Here is a 16,847-nt window from a genome sequence, read left to right on the forward strand (position 1 = left end):
TTTTCTTATGACAAAGGATGTGAAGACTCTGCAATCAAAACCTTTGTTTCTTAATGACTTTTGTATATTTCTATAATTGTTCTTTCATGTTGAAAGTATAAAGAATGTTGCATAGAACAGTGAAATATGTATTTTAAGTATTTTGAATTCTATTTTTAAACAGAATGTGGAAAATGTACAAGGGTGTCAAGACTTTCACAAACTCAATATTCATTTAGTTATTTTCTAATTTACCAGCTCTCATAAGAACATTCTACAGTATTAGACAATAAAATATTAATAGTAAAGTTAGTGCAAAAGAGGAATTTTACAGTGGTAAGTAAGGTAAAATTATGTATCATACCTGATAATTTTCTTTCCATTAATCATAGCTGATCAATCCATAGACTGGTGGGTTGTGTCCATCTACCAGCAGGTGGAGATAGAGAGCAATCCTTTTGTCTCCCTATATGTGGTCATGTGCTGCCGGAAACTCCTCAGTATGTCGATATCCAAGCTCCATACCGCGGGACTCAGCATTTAGAGAATTACACCCACAAAGGGACACTCTGCCCAGCTCACCACCGCCGAAACGGGGGAGGGGAATTAACCCAGCTCATCCCCACACAAGTGGGGGAGGGGAATCCGTCCAGCTCATCCCCGCGGAGCGGGGAGGGACACCACCCCGCCGATGCGGGGGGATCTGGCTTATCCTGCAACCGCAACCGCGGGAGGAGCTGACTGACCCTAACACCGCCGAAGCGGGAGGGGTACAAAGCTGCCCTACTGCCGCACGAAGCGGGAGGGAGCGCCGGCAGAATTTAGGTCTCAATCCAGCCCCGTAAAACGGAGGGGAGAGGAATGCAGCAGCTCACTGTAACACAAATTCGTCTCAACTCTTGAAGAATCCATTGAAAAACTTGAACACGAAGTCCTCCTGAACAGGAACTGAAGACTAAACTTGAACCTGAAATGCAACTAGAATATAAACAATACAGATATCTGGGAGGGACTATGGATTGATCAGCTATGATTAATGGAAAGAAAATTATCAGGTATGATACATCATTTTACCTTCCATATCATCATGCTGATCAATCCATAGACTGGTGGGATGTACCGAAGCAGTACTCACCCAGGGCGGGACATTGAAATCCCTGACCGCAACACTGAAGCTCCAAACCGGGCCTCCGCCCGAGCAGCCACAGCCAAGCGGTAATGCCTGGAGAAGGTATGGGCCGATGCCCAAGTTGCCGCCTTGCAAATCTCTTCCAAGGAGACGGACCCGGCCTCTGCCATCGAGGCCGCCTGAGCTCTAGTGGAGTGAGCCTTCAGCTGGATAGGCGGCACCTTCCCCGCGGCCACATAAGCTGCTGCAATGGCCTCCTTGACCCATCTTGCCACTGTAGGCTTAGAAGCCTGCAGACCCTTACGAGGACCTGCAAACAGGACAAACAGATGATCCGATTTCCGGAAATCATTGGTCACTTCCAAGTATCTGATGATGACTCGTCTCACATCCAGATATTTGAGAGCAGAGTATTCCTCTGGGTAGTCCTCCCTACGAAAGGAAGGGAGACAGAGCTGCTGATTCACATGGAAGCGAGAAACAATCTTGGGCAGGAAGGAAGGCACTGTGCGAATAGTCACTCCTGCCTCAGTGAACTGCAGAAAAGGCTCTCGACATGAGAGTGCCTGGAGCTCGGAAACTCTTCTGGCTGAAGTGATAGCCACCAAAAAGACTGCTTTCAACGTCAGGTCTTTCAGAGATGCCCTAGACAAGGGTTCAAAAGGCGGCTTCTGCAAGGCTCTTAGCACCAGGTTGAGATTCCACGCAGGCACCACTGAGTGCAGAGGAGGGCGCAGGTGATTAACTCCCTTGAGAAAGCGCACCACATCTGGCTGCGAAGCCAGGGAAGCACCCTTCAGGCGGCCCCTGAAGCAAGCCAGAGCCGCTACCTGGACTTTAAGGGAACTGAGCAACAGGCCTTTCTCCAGACTTTCTTGCAGGAATGCCAACACTGAAGAAATTGGAGCAGTGAAGGGAGAAAGTGAGCCTGCTTCACACCACGCTGCAAAGGTACGCCAAACCCTGGCGTAAGCAGTAGAAGTAGAGCGCTTCCTCACTCTCAGCATAGTGGCGATGACCTTGTCTGAGAAGCCCTTCTTTCTCAGACGCTGCCGCTCAATAGCCAGGCCGTAAGACCAAAGGGGGAGGGATCCTCCATCACCACGGGACCCTGATGTAACAGGCCCTGCTCCACTGGCAGCCGCAGAGGATCGTCGACTGAGAGCCTGATCAAGTCCGCATACCAGGGACGTCTGGGCCAGTCCGGACCCACCAGGATTATCCGGCCCGGATGCTTTGCCACCCGGTCTAGCACCCTGCCCAACATGGGCCAGGGCGGGAACACATAGAGAAGCTCTTGTGTCGGCCACTGTTGGAGAAGAGCATCTACTCCCAGGGATCGAGGGTCCCGTCCTCTGCTGAAAAAGCGCGGCACTTGGCAATTGGCCGATGACGCCATCAGATCTAGGCTCGGCTGGCCCCAGCGCTTCGTGATGTCCAAGAACGCCTGAGCAGATAGCTGCCACTCTCCGGGCTCCAAGGTATGGCGACTGAGGAAGTCCGCCTTGACATTCATGACTCCGGCAATGTGGGCCGCTGACAGCTGTTCCAGGTTCGCTTCCGCCCACTGGCATAGATTCATGGCCTCCTTGGCTAGAGGGGCGCTCTTGGTACCTCCCTGGCGGTTGACATAGGCCACAGCCGTGGCATTGTCCGACAGGACCCGTACTGGCTTCAACGCCAGTACCGGGATGAACTCCAAAAGCGCCAACCGAATGGCTCTGAGTTCCAGGAGGTTGATAGACCACTTTGCCTCTGCAGGAGACCAGAGCCCCTGCGCTGTCCTTCCCAAGCAGTGGGCTCCCCAGCCCGACAAAGAGGCGTCCGTCGTGACGACAATCCACTCCGGGGTCACCAGAGGCATTCCTGCAGACAACTTGTCTGTCTGCATCCACCAGCTCAGCGCCTTGCGCACTGCTGGGTCCAAGGGAAGGCGCACAGCATAATCCTCCGACATCGGAGTCCAGCGCTGCAGCAGAGAGAGTTGTAGTGGTCTCATATGAGCCCTGGCCCAGGGCACTACTTCCATCGTGGCCGTCATAGAGCCCAACAGCTGTACATAGTCCCAAGCCCGAAGAGGAGAGGCTACTAGGAACTGGTCCACCTGAGCCTGAAGTTTGACAATCAGATTGTCTGGCAGGAACACCCTGCCCACTTGGGTGTCGAATCGAACTCCCAGATACTCCAGGGACTGAGTCGGGCGCAGCTGGCTCTTCTCCCAGTTGATGATCCACCCCAGGGAGCTCAAAGAGCAACCACCCGGTCCACAGCTTTGCCGCACTCTGCATAAGAGGGGGCTCGGATCAACCAGTCGTCCAGATAAGGATGGACTTGTACTCCTTCCTTTCGCAGGAAGGCCGCGATGACCACCATTACTTTGGAGAAGGTCCGCGGAAGTAGTAGCCAACCCGAAAGGGAGGGCTCTGAACTGGAAGTGTCGGCCCAGGACTGCAAAACGCAGAAAGCGTTAATGAGGAGGCCAGATGGGAATATGCAGGTACGCTTCCTTGATGTCCAAGGAAGCCAAGAACTCTCCTGCCTTCACTGCCGCTATAACAGAGCGGAGAGTCTCCATGCGAAAGTGCCGCACTTTCAAGGCCCGATTGACCCCTTTGAGGTCGAGGATAGGCCGGACAGAACCTCCTTTCTTTGGTACCACAAAGTAAATGGAGTAACGTCCCTTGCCAATCTGATTTTCTGGCACCGGAACGACCGCACCCAGGCGTATCAGGTTGTCCAAGGTCTGCTGCACTGCCACAGCTTTGACCGGAGACTTGCAGGGAGAGAGTACAAACCCCGTCTCTTAAGGGTCGGCAGAACTCTAACTTGTAGCCGTCTCTGATGACTTCCAGCAACCCAAGCGTCTGAAGTTACTCTGGTCCACTCGCCCAGAAAACGAGGACAGGCTGTCCATCCAATCTGCACTGGGCCATGGACCAGGACCCAGTCATGGGTACGAGACCCTGGGGGAGGACCGGAGGGCGTACCTCCGGGACGGCGGTCCTCTGCGAAAGGACTGCTGCTTGGGGGAGAAGTTCCTTTTGAAGGAAGAGGGGGCAGAGGAGCCCGACTTGCCCGGACGGTACCGACGGGCTTCCTGAAACCGTCCTCTGGAGATACCGGGCGAGCATTGGCCCGAGCCCTGACCTCTGGTAACCTCTTGCCCTTAGACGTGCCGAGATCGGTCACGATTTTTGTCCAGCTCGACCCCAAAGAGCAGCTTGCCTTTAAAAGGCAACTTTGCCAGGCGGGACTTAGAGGCGTGGTCCGCAGACCAATGTTTCAGCCAAAGCCAGCGCCGCGCAGAGACTGTCTGAGCCATGCCTTTAGCCGAGGCTCTCAAGACATCAAACAGTAAGTCTGCCAAATAAGCCAAGCCCGATTCCAGGGCCGGCCAGTCAGCCCTCAAGGAAGGATCCGAGGGGGAAGCCCGCTGCACCATCGTCAGGCACGCCCTGGCCACATAGGAGCCGCAAACTGAGGCCTGCAAACTTAAGGCAGCCGCCTCGAAGGACGACCTTAAAGCCGCTTCCAATCTTCTGTCTTGGGCGTCCTTTAGTGCCGTGCCTCTTCCACCGGCAACGCCGTTTTCTTAGTCACCGCAGTGATTAAAGAATCCACGGTAAGCCAAATAAAGGCCTCACGTTCACTTTCAGGCAAAGGATAGAGGCGGGACATAGCCCTAGCCACTTTGAGGCTCGCTTCCGGGACATCCCATTGAGCCGAAATTAAGGTGTGCATGGCATCATGCACGTGGAAGGTTCTAGGCGGGCGCTTCGTCCCCAGCATAATGCCAGAGCCAACAGGGACTGAGGGAGAGACGTCCTCTGGCGAGGAAATCTTCAAAATGCTCATGGCCTGCAGTAACAGGTTGGGCAAATCCTCTGAGCGAAAGATCCGCGCTGCAGAGGGGTCATCCGCTCCATCCGAGCGGGAATCCGTCTCCTCCAAGGAATCCCCAAAGGACCGTTGGGAGAACTCAGATACGCTGCCCTCATCTACATCAGAGGAAACAGCGTCCTCTAAGGCCTGGGAATCCACCCGAGGGCGTTTACTTCCGGGGGCCTCAACCCTGTTATCGGACAAGGGAGAAGGGGCAGCGTTTTGCATAAGGAAGGCCTGATGCAGCAGCAAAATAAACTCGGGGGAGAAACCCCCCAGACTGTGAATTTCAGCAGCCTGGGCCACAGCCCTAGACGCACCCTCAAACCGGCGGCTCCGCAAGAGCGGGGGAGCAACATGCTGGCGTATCCAAGATGGCGTCCGGCGCGACACTCCGCGAAGGAGCCGCGCGGGAAGAACGGCGCTTAACTTTAGCCGCTTTTTGCCGTCGCCCAAATCAAGGGCGGCCATGGCATGAACGTCTCCCCAGCTCAAGGGCGGCCCAAGAAGAAGCCGTCCGAGCAGAGTGGCCGGCCAAGATGGCGGAGGCGAGCAGCGGGGGATGGGCGTTTATGGCGGGAAAAACCGCCGCGCCGGAGGAAGACCCGGGACACTGACTGGCCTCCACACTGACACCCACCAAGGGTGAATCAGACTTTTAAAACCCCCGCATCCCCGCTAGAAGCGCACACGCGGTCCAGGGAGCAATTCTTCGCGCCCTCGCCCTCCGACGCCATAGGCCACGTGGAGATCAATCGGGGAACCCCCTGCCCGCTATAAAAAGGTAAAAATTACCTGCTTCTCGCTCCGAGCTGTAACGACCTGGTGTCCCAGTGAGTAGCTGCAATAAACGTTTAATAAACGTCGAAATAAACGCCCTTAAGGACGTCCAAATTTTTTTTTTTTTTTTTTTTTAACGGAGCCAGCGGGAGGGGGGAGAAAAGGAGGGACCTGGCGCCACCAGGTTTGCACTTGCTCAAGAAGAGCCCTCAACCCCAGGCACTCAACAAAACCTAAAATTAGGCTTGGAGGCCTAGCCAGAGCTGCTGCTGTGTGTGACCACCACCTGCTGAGATAGAGAACATACTGAGGAGTTTCCGGCAGCACATGACCACATATAGGGAGGCAAAAGGATTGCTCTCTATCTCCACCTGCTGGTAGATGGACACAACCCACCAGTCTATGGATTGATCAGCATGATGATATGGAAAACTGCGTTACAACACCATAGAAGGTCTCTATACTAAAACAAAGTAAAGCTTCACAAATACTGAATATTCTTGGAGTGTACTAAAAGATATGCAAATCATCATAAACATGATTATCTTCAGGACCACATACGTAATGAGACATCTCAAGTGATCTACACAGTGAGGGTGCTATGCTACTAACCTCCTCAGCATCCTCTAAAATTCTGAAAAGCTTCTTGAAATGACATATGTGCAATAAATATGCATTGTTTTATAAAGTCCAATAATAGATTAAGAATGAGCAGATTGAAACTTTCCCAGAAAACCTGTACTCAGACCAGTGGCATAGACGCTGGGGGGGCCCTGGGCCCCCTACTTTGGGTTCAGGCCCCCTCCAAACCTGCACTGCACCAATTAAATGTCTGGTGGGGATGCCAAAGCCCTGCCAGCCAAAACAATTCCCTTCCAAGCTGCTGCCCTCCTTCTCAAAGAAGTTGGCTGGGTACCTCCAGCCACTAAAACTAGGACTCCTCTCTCATGCTCAGTTCGCGCACCCCACCGACTTCCAGGTTACTGCAGCAGCACAAGGAGGAGGGGAGTGGCTCAGCAGGGAGTTTCTTTGGCTGGCAGGGCTTTGGCAACTCCGCCATCCATTTAACAGGTCCAGTGTAGGTTTAGAGGGGGCAAAAGCTTCACATCCCTGCCAGAAAAGGTATCATTTTTAACTCAAGAGGGTGGGGGGTTGGGAGGGAATATGTTGCCCCCTCAGTCCACCTTTGAGCGCCTCCAAATCAGAGGAATGGCTAGGCCTCTGACTCAGACTACACATTTTGGCTAAAAAAAGCATTACTAGAACCTAGTAACAATAAATGGTCTAAGCAATGCCAAATAGTTCAACTTCACATGGGCCAAGGCAAAAAGCTACGCAACAGAACTGTGTGCCGATGGCTAAGCACATGGCTTCTAATGCAAACCTAATGTGAAACTTTTTCTCTCTGATACGGTAAATTAATTGCATGCAAATTATTGCATTAAAAAGTGTGTGCTATCAAATAATAGTACACACGGAGGCAGTAGTATGCAGTCATTTGCTGCAGAAGAGCAAAAAAAGTCATGTGTGAGAAGTGACTGGCTCATGTACTGCACAAAGGTCACCTTCACTGCCCCCCCCCCCAAATTCCCAGGATCCCCCTGAGATAACCCCACAATCTCTGATCCCCTCCCCACCCCACTGAAATGACCCTGATCGTCTAATGCCCTTGATTTCCTTTCCCCAACCTCCCCCCCAAAATATCCATGGTCTCTAGTGGAGTCCTTGGGCTCCCTAAAATATGTCCCTGGTTTCTAGTAAGTCTTTCCTCCCCAGTGCGTACCTTAAAGAACAGATAGAAGTTATGCCCACTAGCTCCTGCCTCTACGCAGCCATTTTCCAAACTGGAAGCACATGGTGCATCCTGAGAAATACCATGTGGGGGTCAAGTCTGCCAAATAAGGGAATTTTTCCCTTATTTGGTAATCTGGGCATAGATTTCCCTTATTTGGTTAACTTCCCATATTTGGCAGACTGACCCTATATATGTCATCCCGGAATGCACCACACAGGGTCAGGCACTGTCATTTTGGAAGATGGCAGCATGGAGGCAGGATCAAGTGGCCATCGTTGATGCCTCTTCTTCAATGTATAGAAGGAGGGTCTACTTGATATAAGAGATATTTTTGGAGGGATTGTGGTCAGGTCCACTACACTAACAGGAATTACTTTTGGAGGATCAGGGGTATGGGATTGCAGCACGGGGGACCTTTCAGGGATGGGGATGAGTCTGGGGACCCAGGTGGGGTGCATTTAACTATTCTGTCTGATGCAACTGCTGTTTTAAAGCGAGCTAACCCTTTTACATCTACTCAGATATGGCATTCAGGTTTCCCGAGTTGTGCTCATCTTAAAGCTTTCTGCAGCAGTTCTCTACATAGGGCCTGACTACCTAATAGCCTCTATTTTAATATACTGTGTGCTGATTGTGAGCTCTCTATGGACAGAGAAAGTACCTGCATATAATGTGTACAGCGCTGCGTATGTCTAGTAGCGCTATAGAAATGATGATTAGTAGTAGTAGTAGTAGTGGTATCAAACATGAAGTTTTGCTTTTGCGCAAATCCTTTCTCTGCACTGGGTTCCCAAAATGTGGCATGGCAATTTTATAAATTACTACTACTACTATTTAGCATTTCTATAGCGCTACAAGGCGTACGCAGCACTGCACAAACATAGAAGAAAGACAGTCCCTGCTCAAAGAGCTTACAATCTAATAGACAAAAAATAAAGTAAGCAAATCAAATCAATTAATATGTACAGGAAGGAGGAGAGGAGGGTAGGTGGAGGCGAGTGGTTACGAGTCAAAAGCAATGTTAAAGAGGTGGGCTTTCAGTCTAGATTTAAAGGTGGCCAAGGATGGGCCAAGACGTAGGGGCTCAGGAAGTTTATTCCAGGCGTAGGGTGCAGCGAGACAGAAGGCATGAAGTCTGGAGTTGGAAGTAGTGGAGAAGGGAACAGATAAGAAGGATTTATCCATGGAGCAGAGTGCACGGGAAGGGGTGTAGGGAAGAACGAGTGTGGAGAGATACTGGGGAGCAGCAGAGTGAGTACATTTATAGGTTAGTAGAAGAAGTTTGAACAGGATGCGAAAATGGATAGGGAGCAAGTGAAGCGTCTTGAGGAGAGGGGTAGTATGAGTAAAGCGACCCTGGCAGAAGACGAGACGGGCAGCAGAGTTCTGAACCAATTGGAGAGGGGAGAGGTGACTAAGTGGGAGGCCAGCAAGAAGCAGGATTGCAGTAGTCTAAACGAGAGGTGACAAGGGTGTGGATGAGGGTTTTGGTAGAGTGCTCGAAAAGAAAGGGGCGGATTTTACGGATGTTGTAAAGAAAGAAACGACAGGTCTTGGCGATCTGCTGGATATGAGCAGAGAAGGAGAGAGAAGAGTCAAAGATGACCCCAAGGTTTCGAGATGAGGAGACAGGGAGAATGAGAGAGCCATCAACAGAAATAGAAAATGGGGGGAGTGGGGAGGTGGGTTTGGGGGGAAAAATGAGAAGCTCGGTTTTGGTCATGTTTAATTTCAGGTGGCGTTGACACATCCAGACAGCAATGTCAGACAAGCACGGTGAAACTTTGGTTTGGATGCAAGGTGAGATATCAGGAGTAGAAAGGTAGATTTGGGAGTCATCAGCATAGAGATGGTAGGAAAAGCCATGGGATGAGATTAATGAACCAAGGGAAGAAGTGTAGATAGAAAAGAGGAGGGGACCAAGAACAGAACCCTGAGGTACGCCGACAGGCAGAGGGATAGAAGTAGAAGAGGATCCACCAGAGTGAACACTGAAGGTGCGGAGGGAGAGGTAGGAAGAGAACCAGGAAAGGACAGAGCCCTGGAATCCAAGTGAGGACAGGGTATCGAGGAGTATGCTGTGATCGACAGTGTCAAAAGCAGCGGAAAGATCAAGAAGAAAGAGGATGGAATAGAGACCTCTGGATTTAGCCAGTAATAGGTCATTGGAGACTTTAGTAAGCGCAGTTTCGGTTGAGTGGAGAGGGCGAAAACCAGATTGTAGTGGGTCAAGAATAGCATGTGAGGAGAGAAAATCAAGGCAGCGGTGGTGAACAGCACGCTCAAGTAATTTGGAGAGAAAAGGGAGGAGGGAGATGGGTGAGTAATTAGAGGGACAAGTAGGGCCGCGTGAAGGCTTCTTAAGGAGAGGTGTGACCACAGCATGTTTAAAGGCAGTAGGGAAAGTTGCAGTGGAAAGTGAGAGGTTGAGAATGTGATAGATAAAAGGTGTGCCATCTTAATTGGCACTTACACGCCAGCGCAATACGTACCATTCTACACAAATGTCTTTAGTGTGTAACTGCAAGAGGGCATGCACATGGACAGAATATGGAAGGGGAACGGTCATGTCTCCAACTTATATATACGTGCATTATAGAATACAATCAGTTACACACACAGGATTGCTCATTTACACCAACCATTGATCCTGGTATAAATAGCCATGCCTAAATGTACGTATGCCAATGCCAACTTATGCTAGTGTTCTTTAACAGCATCTTGGTGCACAGATGCCATTATAGAATTGGTGCTCAGCAAATGGCACTGGATTGCCTAACGAGGCATCCAATTACAGAATTGCCTGAGCACAGATGTGTCAATAACCATGTGCTTCCAACTGCACTAGCTTTCTGCATCAGTCCCTCAGACAGAAGAAAGAAATTTCAAAGAAGTGAAATACTAATACACATGGGTTTACACATTTGGAAAATCACAGTAAAGTGGAAAATAATGAAAAGTTAAATTTTCAAAGTCAAATTACTCAGTAAAATTGTTCGGTTGTAAATTGCAATTTTAAGCATCTGTATTTTGTATACAGCAAAAAATGTGCATAAAATGCTTGTATAACATTCCAAACACAAGAGCTAATCAAAATTGCCCCATGAGAGTAGTTTCCAAAACCATTTCTGCAGGTAAAGCAGTGCTTTACTAAAAGAAAATATATTTTTATAAAACAGTCCACTCTATAAGGCCAATTTCAAATTTACATATGTAAAGTGAAGACTTCCAGAGCAGGACAAATCTTCATTGGTAAGTTATTTGCTGGGAAATTTCTTTTAAATTTGAGAAGGGTAGATTTAGAGTTAAATAGGTTATCTCAGTGTCTTTATTTTTAAGTTACTCTACTCATTTAGTTTAAGGAATTTAGGTTTTTTTTTTTGTATGTTTAGCATTTAAAGTCTCAATTACAGTTCCATAGGCTAGCAGTGAAAAGATTATTCTAGATTTTACCATAGCATCAGTGTAGAGCAGAGCTGATAAGTCACAGGAAGCCCCAGAATAGAGTTTTAACGTTAGTTCTGCAGCACAGTTTAGACAGTTCAAATAAGGAATACAATGTGCAGCAGCGGCTAAGAAAGCAAATCGAATGGTAGGAATTATTAGGAAAGGAATGGGAAACAAAACTGAGAATGTTATAATGCCTTTGTATCTCTCCATGGGTACGGCCACACCTCAAATACTGTGTGCAGGTCCAGTAACTGCATCACCTAAAGTCAGAAACGTCCATGTCTAGGGACGTCCAAATCTGATATTTTTGAAACGAATGATGGACATCCATCCTGTTTCGAAAATACGGGTTTCCCCACCCCTGGATTTTCGCCGTTTTGCAAGGACGTCCAAATCACAACTTGGACGTCCCTTTCGAAAATGCCCCTCCATGCCATTGTTAAGACGGACTTGGGAATATTTACTGCATATTCTAGGATAACCAGCATAAAACCTGTTTTGCTATTCTGGGATTGGCTACTGTTGCAAACAGGATACTGGGCTTAATGGATCTTCGGTCTGTCCCATTATGGCAATGCTTATGTTTATAGGTCACATCTAAAAGTATACACAATGCCAGCTATCATGTACTTGTACAATAGGCATGGTCAGGGGAGGAATTTGGGTGGGTCCACAATTTACACATGCATTGTACTATTACATTTATTCCTGCAATCTAGGTCTGCAGGTTTTGGGGTAGTATGGTATAAAAAACACAAGTGCCACTGTCTTTATACAATAAGCTAAAAATAGGCACCTTCCTGCTCTATTAAACTGTTATAAAATTGGCCCCCTACATGTGAAAAAAAAAGTTATGTATGCGGTACCTTTCACAAGCATTTTTATTAGTTTTTTTTTTTTTTTGGGGGGGGGGGTGGCATTCCTGGGGCTGAGTTTTGAATTAAAAGCACACTTCTGAATTTTTATTCAGAACAGTTATTTGCATAAATTAGCAGATATAAAATGTGTACAGAAACTTTTCAAAGGATTATTTTCAAAGTAAATATCCTGCAAAGTCCATAGAGTGAAAAGAGTGCATGTACACTAATCCAATGATAGGATATATAAAATCACCCCCCACCACCACCAAATATTTTAAAAACAAAGATAAAGGATTTCCCTACTCCAGGGCAATCTATTTTATACCTGAGGAAGACAATGAAGATGAATCATAAGACGGTCCAAACAATGGATCCCAAGCAAGCAGATCACTGTTCACCCTCCTGCAACAGATTGCACAGACAAATAAATATGAAGCATATATATTTATAGGGATGAGCTATAACCACTATAGGGGAACTGGTTTCCTCTCTAATACATGCATATAAATAAAGAAACACAGTCCAAATAAGTACTAGTAGTCCGTTCTAAAGGAGGAAAACGGCTCAAGAAACTCCTCTTCCGTACTTTAACAGGCAGAGGGCTAGGGCTTCTTCATCACAGGCTAAAAACCTCCTTGTCTAAGTAAATTATCTTCTTAACAGGTAACAAAGCATTGCCTTAACGTGATGTAACAGTTACTTAACTTAAAGAGGCTGGCTGGCCTTCTTCAGCTGACACATACACATTTATGTTGCTATTCTAAGCATAAATGTGTATGTGCCAGCACAAACAGGTTTATGTACCTGTTTTCAAGCCACTGAAATTTTAGACTTTATTTTTCTAAATTGGATGTTTATGCCACCTGCGCTCGGCATATAAATGTCCATTTCTTTTTTAAAATTCTTTATTTATTCAATTTTTCAATTACATTCCAAAGTTAAACTTTGTCAAGAAAATAAAAAAAAGGGAATTCCAAAGCAATATACATGGTCATTATGCTTAATCCATATGACAACAAAATCAGTTCCTTTATGTATAGTCCTCAAATAAAGAGGCTGATTAACATAAATCTTATATAGAGGATTAAGATACTTTTAAGAAACTTATATTAGAAAGGAAAGCGTCGAGCTATTTTATTGTTACATCTTCATAATTCAAAGTCCTGAATTAGATATCTATGGAGGTTTTGGAACCCTTGCATTTAAAAAAGATCTTAGTTGTATTGGTTCAAAGAAATGGTATGTCTTATTTTCAAAAAATATCACACATTTACATGGAAATCTCAACTGGAATTTCGCCCCCATCTGTATTGACTCTTGTCTCAAGAGTAAGAATTTCTTTCTCCTTTCTTGCGTAGTTCTGGATACATCAGGAAATATCTGGATTTTCTCCCCCATAAAAATTACTGATGAAATCTGTCTTAAATACTGTCTCAATAACGCCTCTTTATCCATAAGAAAGACAAAAGATACCAATAACGTAGATCTAAATTCAATGTCCTCCTGTGACTGTTCCAGCAAAGCAGAAATATCCAGATTTTCAGGAGCTTGAATTATAGGCGCTTGGTCTTTTGCTTTTAAACCACGATTGGGCAACAAATAAAGCTTTTGTATTGGAGGGAGATTATATTCAGGATATTTAAAATCTTCCTTAAGAAAATTATTAAACAAATCTCTTAATGGGGTAAATTTGAGGAAAGGAAAATTCAAGAGTCTCAAATTTAAATTTCTTGCCCCATTCTCTAAGTTTTCAATTTTTCTATGTACCAGAGCAGCGTTCTAAATAAGTTTGTTTTCCTGCTCTTGTAACTGAGTTACTGAAAGTTCCACTTTCTTTAAATTAGTCCCTTGTGAGGCTAATTCAGTTTGTAAAGAGTCAATTTTCACAAAGTTTGCCTTTATGCAGTGATTCCACTGCCCCCCACAGAGACTCTAAGGTTACCATTGATGGTTTCTCTAAAGGTAGCAGCTGTATCTCTGAGACTGGCTGAGTTTCAAACACAGCAGAATGTTGCTCCATGATGTTCCCCCTGCTAACTTGGGGGGTAGAAGTCAGGCTCCAGTCTTCCGGAGTGTCCTCTGTTTGTGGTGTTTCCATATCACCAGGGGAGTTCTCCTCTCCATGCTGCATAGCCTCTGACACTGGCTGATAGGCGGGACTTCCCCTGGAGCTGTTTTCCACCTCAACAGCCTGACCAGGACTTCGGGGGCTAAGTGAAACTTCACTCTCCAAGCCCGTGCTCCTCTCAGCTTTGGGCAGCGAAACGCCCAGCGGTGTAACAGGTACTGTGAAAGCTGTTATCGGAGGTTGCCTTCAATTGGGGTCCGTCGAGGGTGAGGAGAAACCTCCTCTGACTTTTCCTTTTCTCTTAGGCATAATTAAAGCAGAAAAAAAGAGTTAAGCAGGAAATTCTTTCTCCGAGTTTGGCAGGCACATCTTAACTCGACGCCATCTTGAATCAGCCCCATAAATGTCCATTTCTATTGTATTTTACAATAGCCTCTATACCAGAAGATTATTAACTAAAACACTAGTGAAACTTAAAACATCCTGACCCGTTCTTTCTGAAATGGTGCCGTTTATGTTTGATATTCATTCCACTTTACTAATAGAATAGGAAGGAGAAGAGGGAGCTGATCAGTTTTGTTTTCCTCTTCTGTCTCTTAGAGGCCTCGAGCTCAAACACAACCTATAATTGAGAATTCCTCCTTTAAACTCCATTCATACATTGAAATGTATTTTATCACCTACCTCTACCCTCCTTCAAACTCAATTTTAGATCTCCAGGCCATGATTGCTCACCATCTTTTTGAATCAACAATTATACTGAGTGACCTTAATCTGCATATGGAAGATATCAATGCACTTTATCTCTCAAGAGAGACCTAAACCTGAAATAACACTAGCAATGATTTGTAAAAGACCCCCTTAGTGATCTTTTAAATCAATTTATCTAAACAACGGTTTTGAAAAGTAGATACCTCGAAAGGCACAGTGATAAGACTGTGTCATAACGATCCCCACCTTAAAAAAGTCTCTATCATTCTATCACAAATCTTCCCTTTCTCAAAAAGATAACAAAATTAATTGTGTCAGATTACCTGACTACTTTTATTGAACAAAGAAATGAAACGGGTGCTAGCAAGGTTTTCCTCGGAGTGTGTATGTTTGACAGAGTGTGTTTGTCAGTGACTGTGTGTGAGAGCGAGAGAGTGAATGTGCGAGTGTGTGTGTGACAGAGAGAGAGTGAGACTGTCTCCTCTCTCCCCTGCTTCCCCTCCAGGCACCCAGTGATTCTCCTCTGCCCCCCTGTAGCCACCCAGCGATTCTCCTCTCTCCCCTGCCCCCCCTCCAGCCACCCAGCGATTCTCCTCCCTCCCCTGCTCCCCCTCTCCAGCCACCCAGTGATTCTCCTCTCTCCCCTGCCCCCCCTCTCCAGGCAACCAGCAATTCTCCTCTCTCCCCTGGCCCCCCTGTAGCCACCCAGAGATTCTCCTCTCTCCCCTGCCCCCCCTCCAGGCACCCACCGAGTCACCGTTGCTCCTTTGAAAGCCCTGCCCGTCTGTAGCCTTCCCTTCGAGTTCGTTCCCTCTGAGTCCCGCCTACTGACGTCATTTTCTCTTTCCGCGAGGGCAGGACTCCGAGAGAACGAACTGGAAGGGAAGGCTACAGATGGGCAGGGCTTTCAAAGGAGCGACGGAGACTCGGTGGGTGCCTGGAGGGGGGGCAGGGGAGAGAGGAGAATCGCTGGGTGGCAATGATGGACCGGGCAGGCGGGTTGGGCGTTTTTACAGACCATTGATTGGTTCCTCGTTCTTGTGGCATTGCGGGACAGTGAGAGCCAATGAAACGCTGAGTTACAGACTTACGAACCCTACACTGCCACAGTGCCACGGAGTCAGCTTCAGAATGTTGGAGGTGCTTTTTATTATATAGGATATCCTACATCTTAACCAGACTGGCTTCTGCAGACATCACAATACTGAAACAACCGTCACTGGCACGCCCACACCAAACCAGGCAGCCTTAGACCAAGACTGCCTGGATCCTTTTGTCCTTTGATCTTTCAGAGGCTTTCAATCTGGTAGATTACTGATTTCTAATTGATAGATTAAAGGAAATAGGAACAACATTCCTCTCTTGGTACTACTTTGCTGGTACTGTTTTTACTTTATCCTCTCTACCTCTGGTTCTCCCTGTTTTCCCCATCCCCATGGTATGGGGGAACTGTCCTGTCTCTTAATTTTAAACAAAGAACTCCCCCTCTTGTTTACCAATTACAGTCCCACTCGCCGGTGCAACTACCGGTCGCTCCTACAAAACTTCCTATAGGGCTTGTAAATTGTAAATCTGTCCGCAACAAATCTTTCCTTTGTCCGTGAGACTTATTATAGAACAGAAATGCTCTCTACTCTGCCTCACCGAAACTTGGACTAAAATAGGTGAAGAAACCCTTCTCTATGCTGTGAGAGTGCAGGTGAAAGGGGATCCGGGAAGGCACGAAGAAAGGGGGTACAGGGAGCCGGGGAATCCCAACGGGGCAGATTTCATGTGCACAACACCCACATTCAGAAAGCTGGGCTACCGGATGCAGAGAGGTTGGCTGGGTTAAGGAAGAAGGGGAGGAACTACCAGTCCCAGAATCCTTCTCTTCCCCACCCGGCTGTGCAAGAGTTAGGGGAGGAGATAGAAGATTGGGAAATGGACTCTGAGGAAGATGATGAGGGCCAGCTGGAGAGATTGGGGGCGGGGGAAGTTGAAGAGGAGGATAAAATGGAGATTACTGAAGGACTAGAGGGGGAACAGATGGAGATTGGAGCCCTGGCTCAAACCCAAAAAGCTGCAGTAAGAGGGTGGCTAGCTGTACCTTGGAGAGACTGGTGGAAGACCGGAGGAGAGAGGCTGAGGCACTGGGGGAAATCTCTACTAAAGAGGAAACAGGTGCATCCTGTGGGAGAGAAAGAGAGCTGG

At 47.4% G+C, this 16,847-nt stretch overlaps 1 protein-coding gene across 3 annotated transcripts in view; it reads right to left on the reverse strand.

The window, feature by feature from the left end:
* Nucleotides 1-16,847, reverse strand: part of FCHO2 (FCH and mu domain containing endocytic adaptor 2) — a 458,555-nt gene that overhangs the window by 130,619 nt on the left and 311,089 nt on the right. For all 3 annotated transcript variants that reach the window (XM_030193298.1, XM_030193297.1, XM_030193296.1), the window contains one exon: nucleotides 12,201-12,277. In XM_030193298.1, coding sequence (XP_030049158.1) covers nucleotides 12,201-12,277 — 77 coding nt within the window. The remainder of the gene's footprint in view (nucleotides 1-12,200; nucleotides 12,278-16,847) is intronic.

The sequence above is a fragment of the Microcaecilia unicolor genome, chromosome 2 (genome assembly GCF_901765095.1).
Source record: "Microcaecilia unicolor chromosome 2, aMicUni1.1, whole genome shotgun sequence".
Lineage (NCBI taxonomy): Eukaryota > Metazoa > Chordata > Amphibia > Gymnophiona > Siphonopidae > Microcaecilia > Microcaecilia unicolor.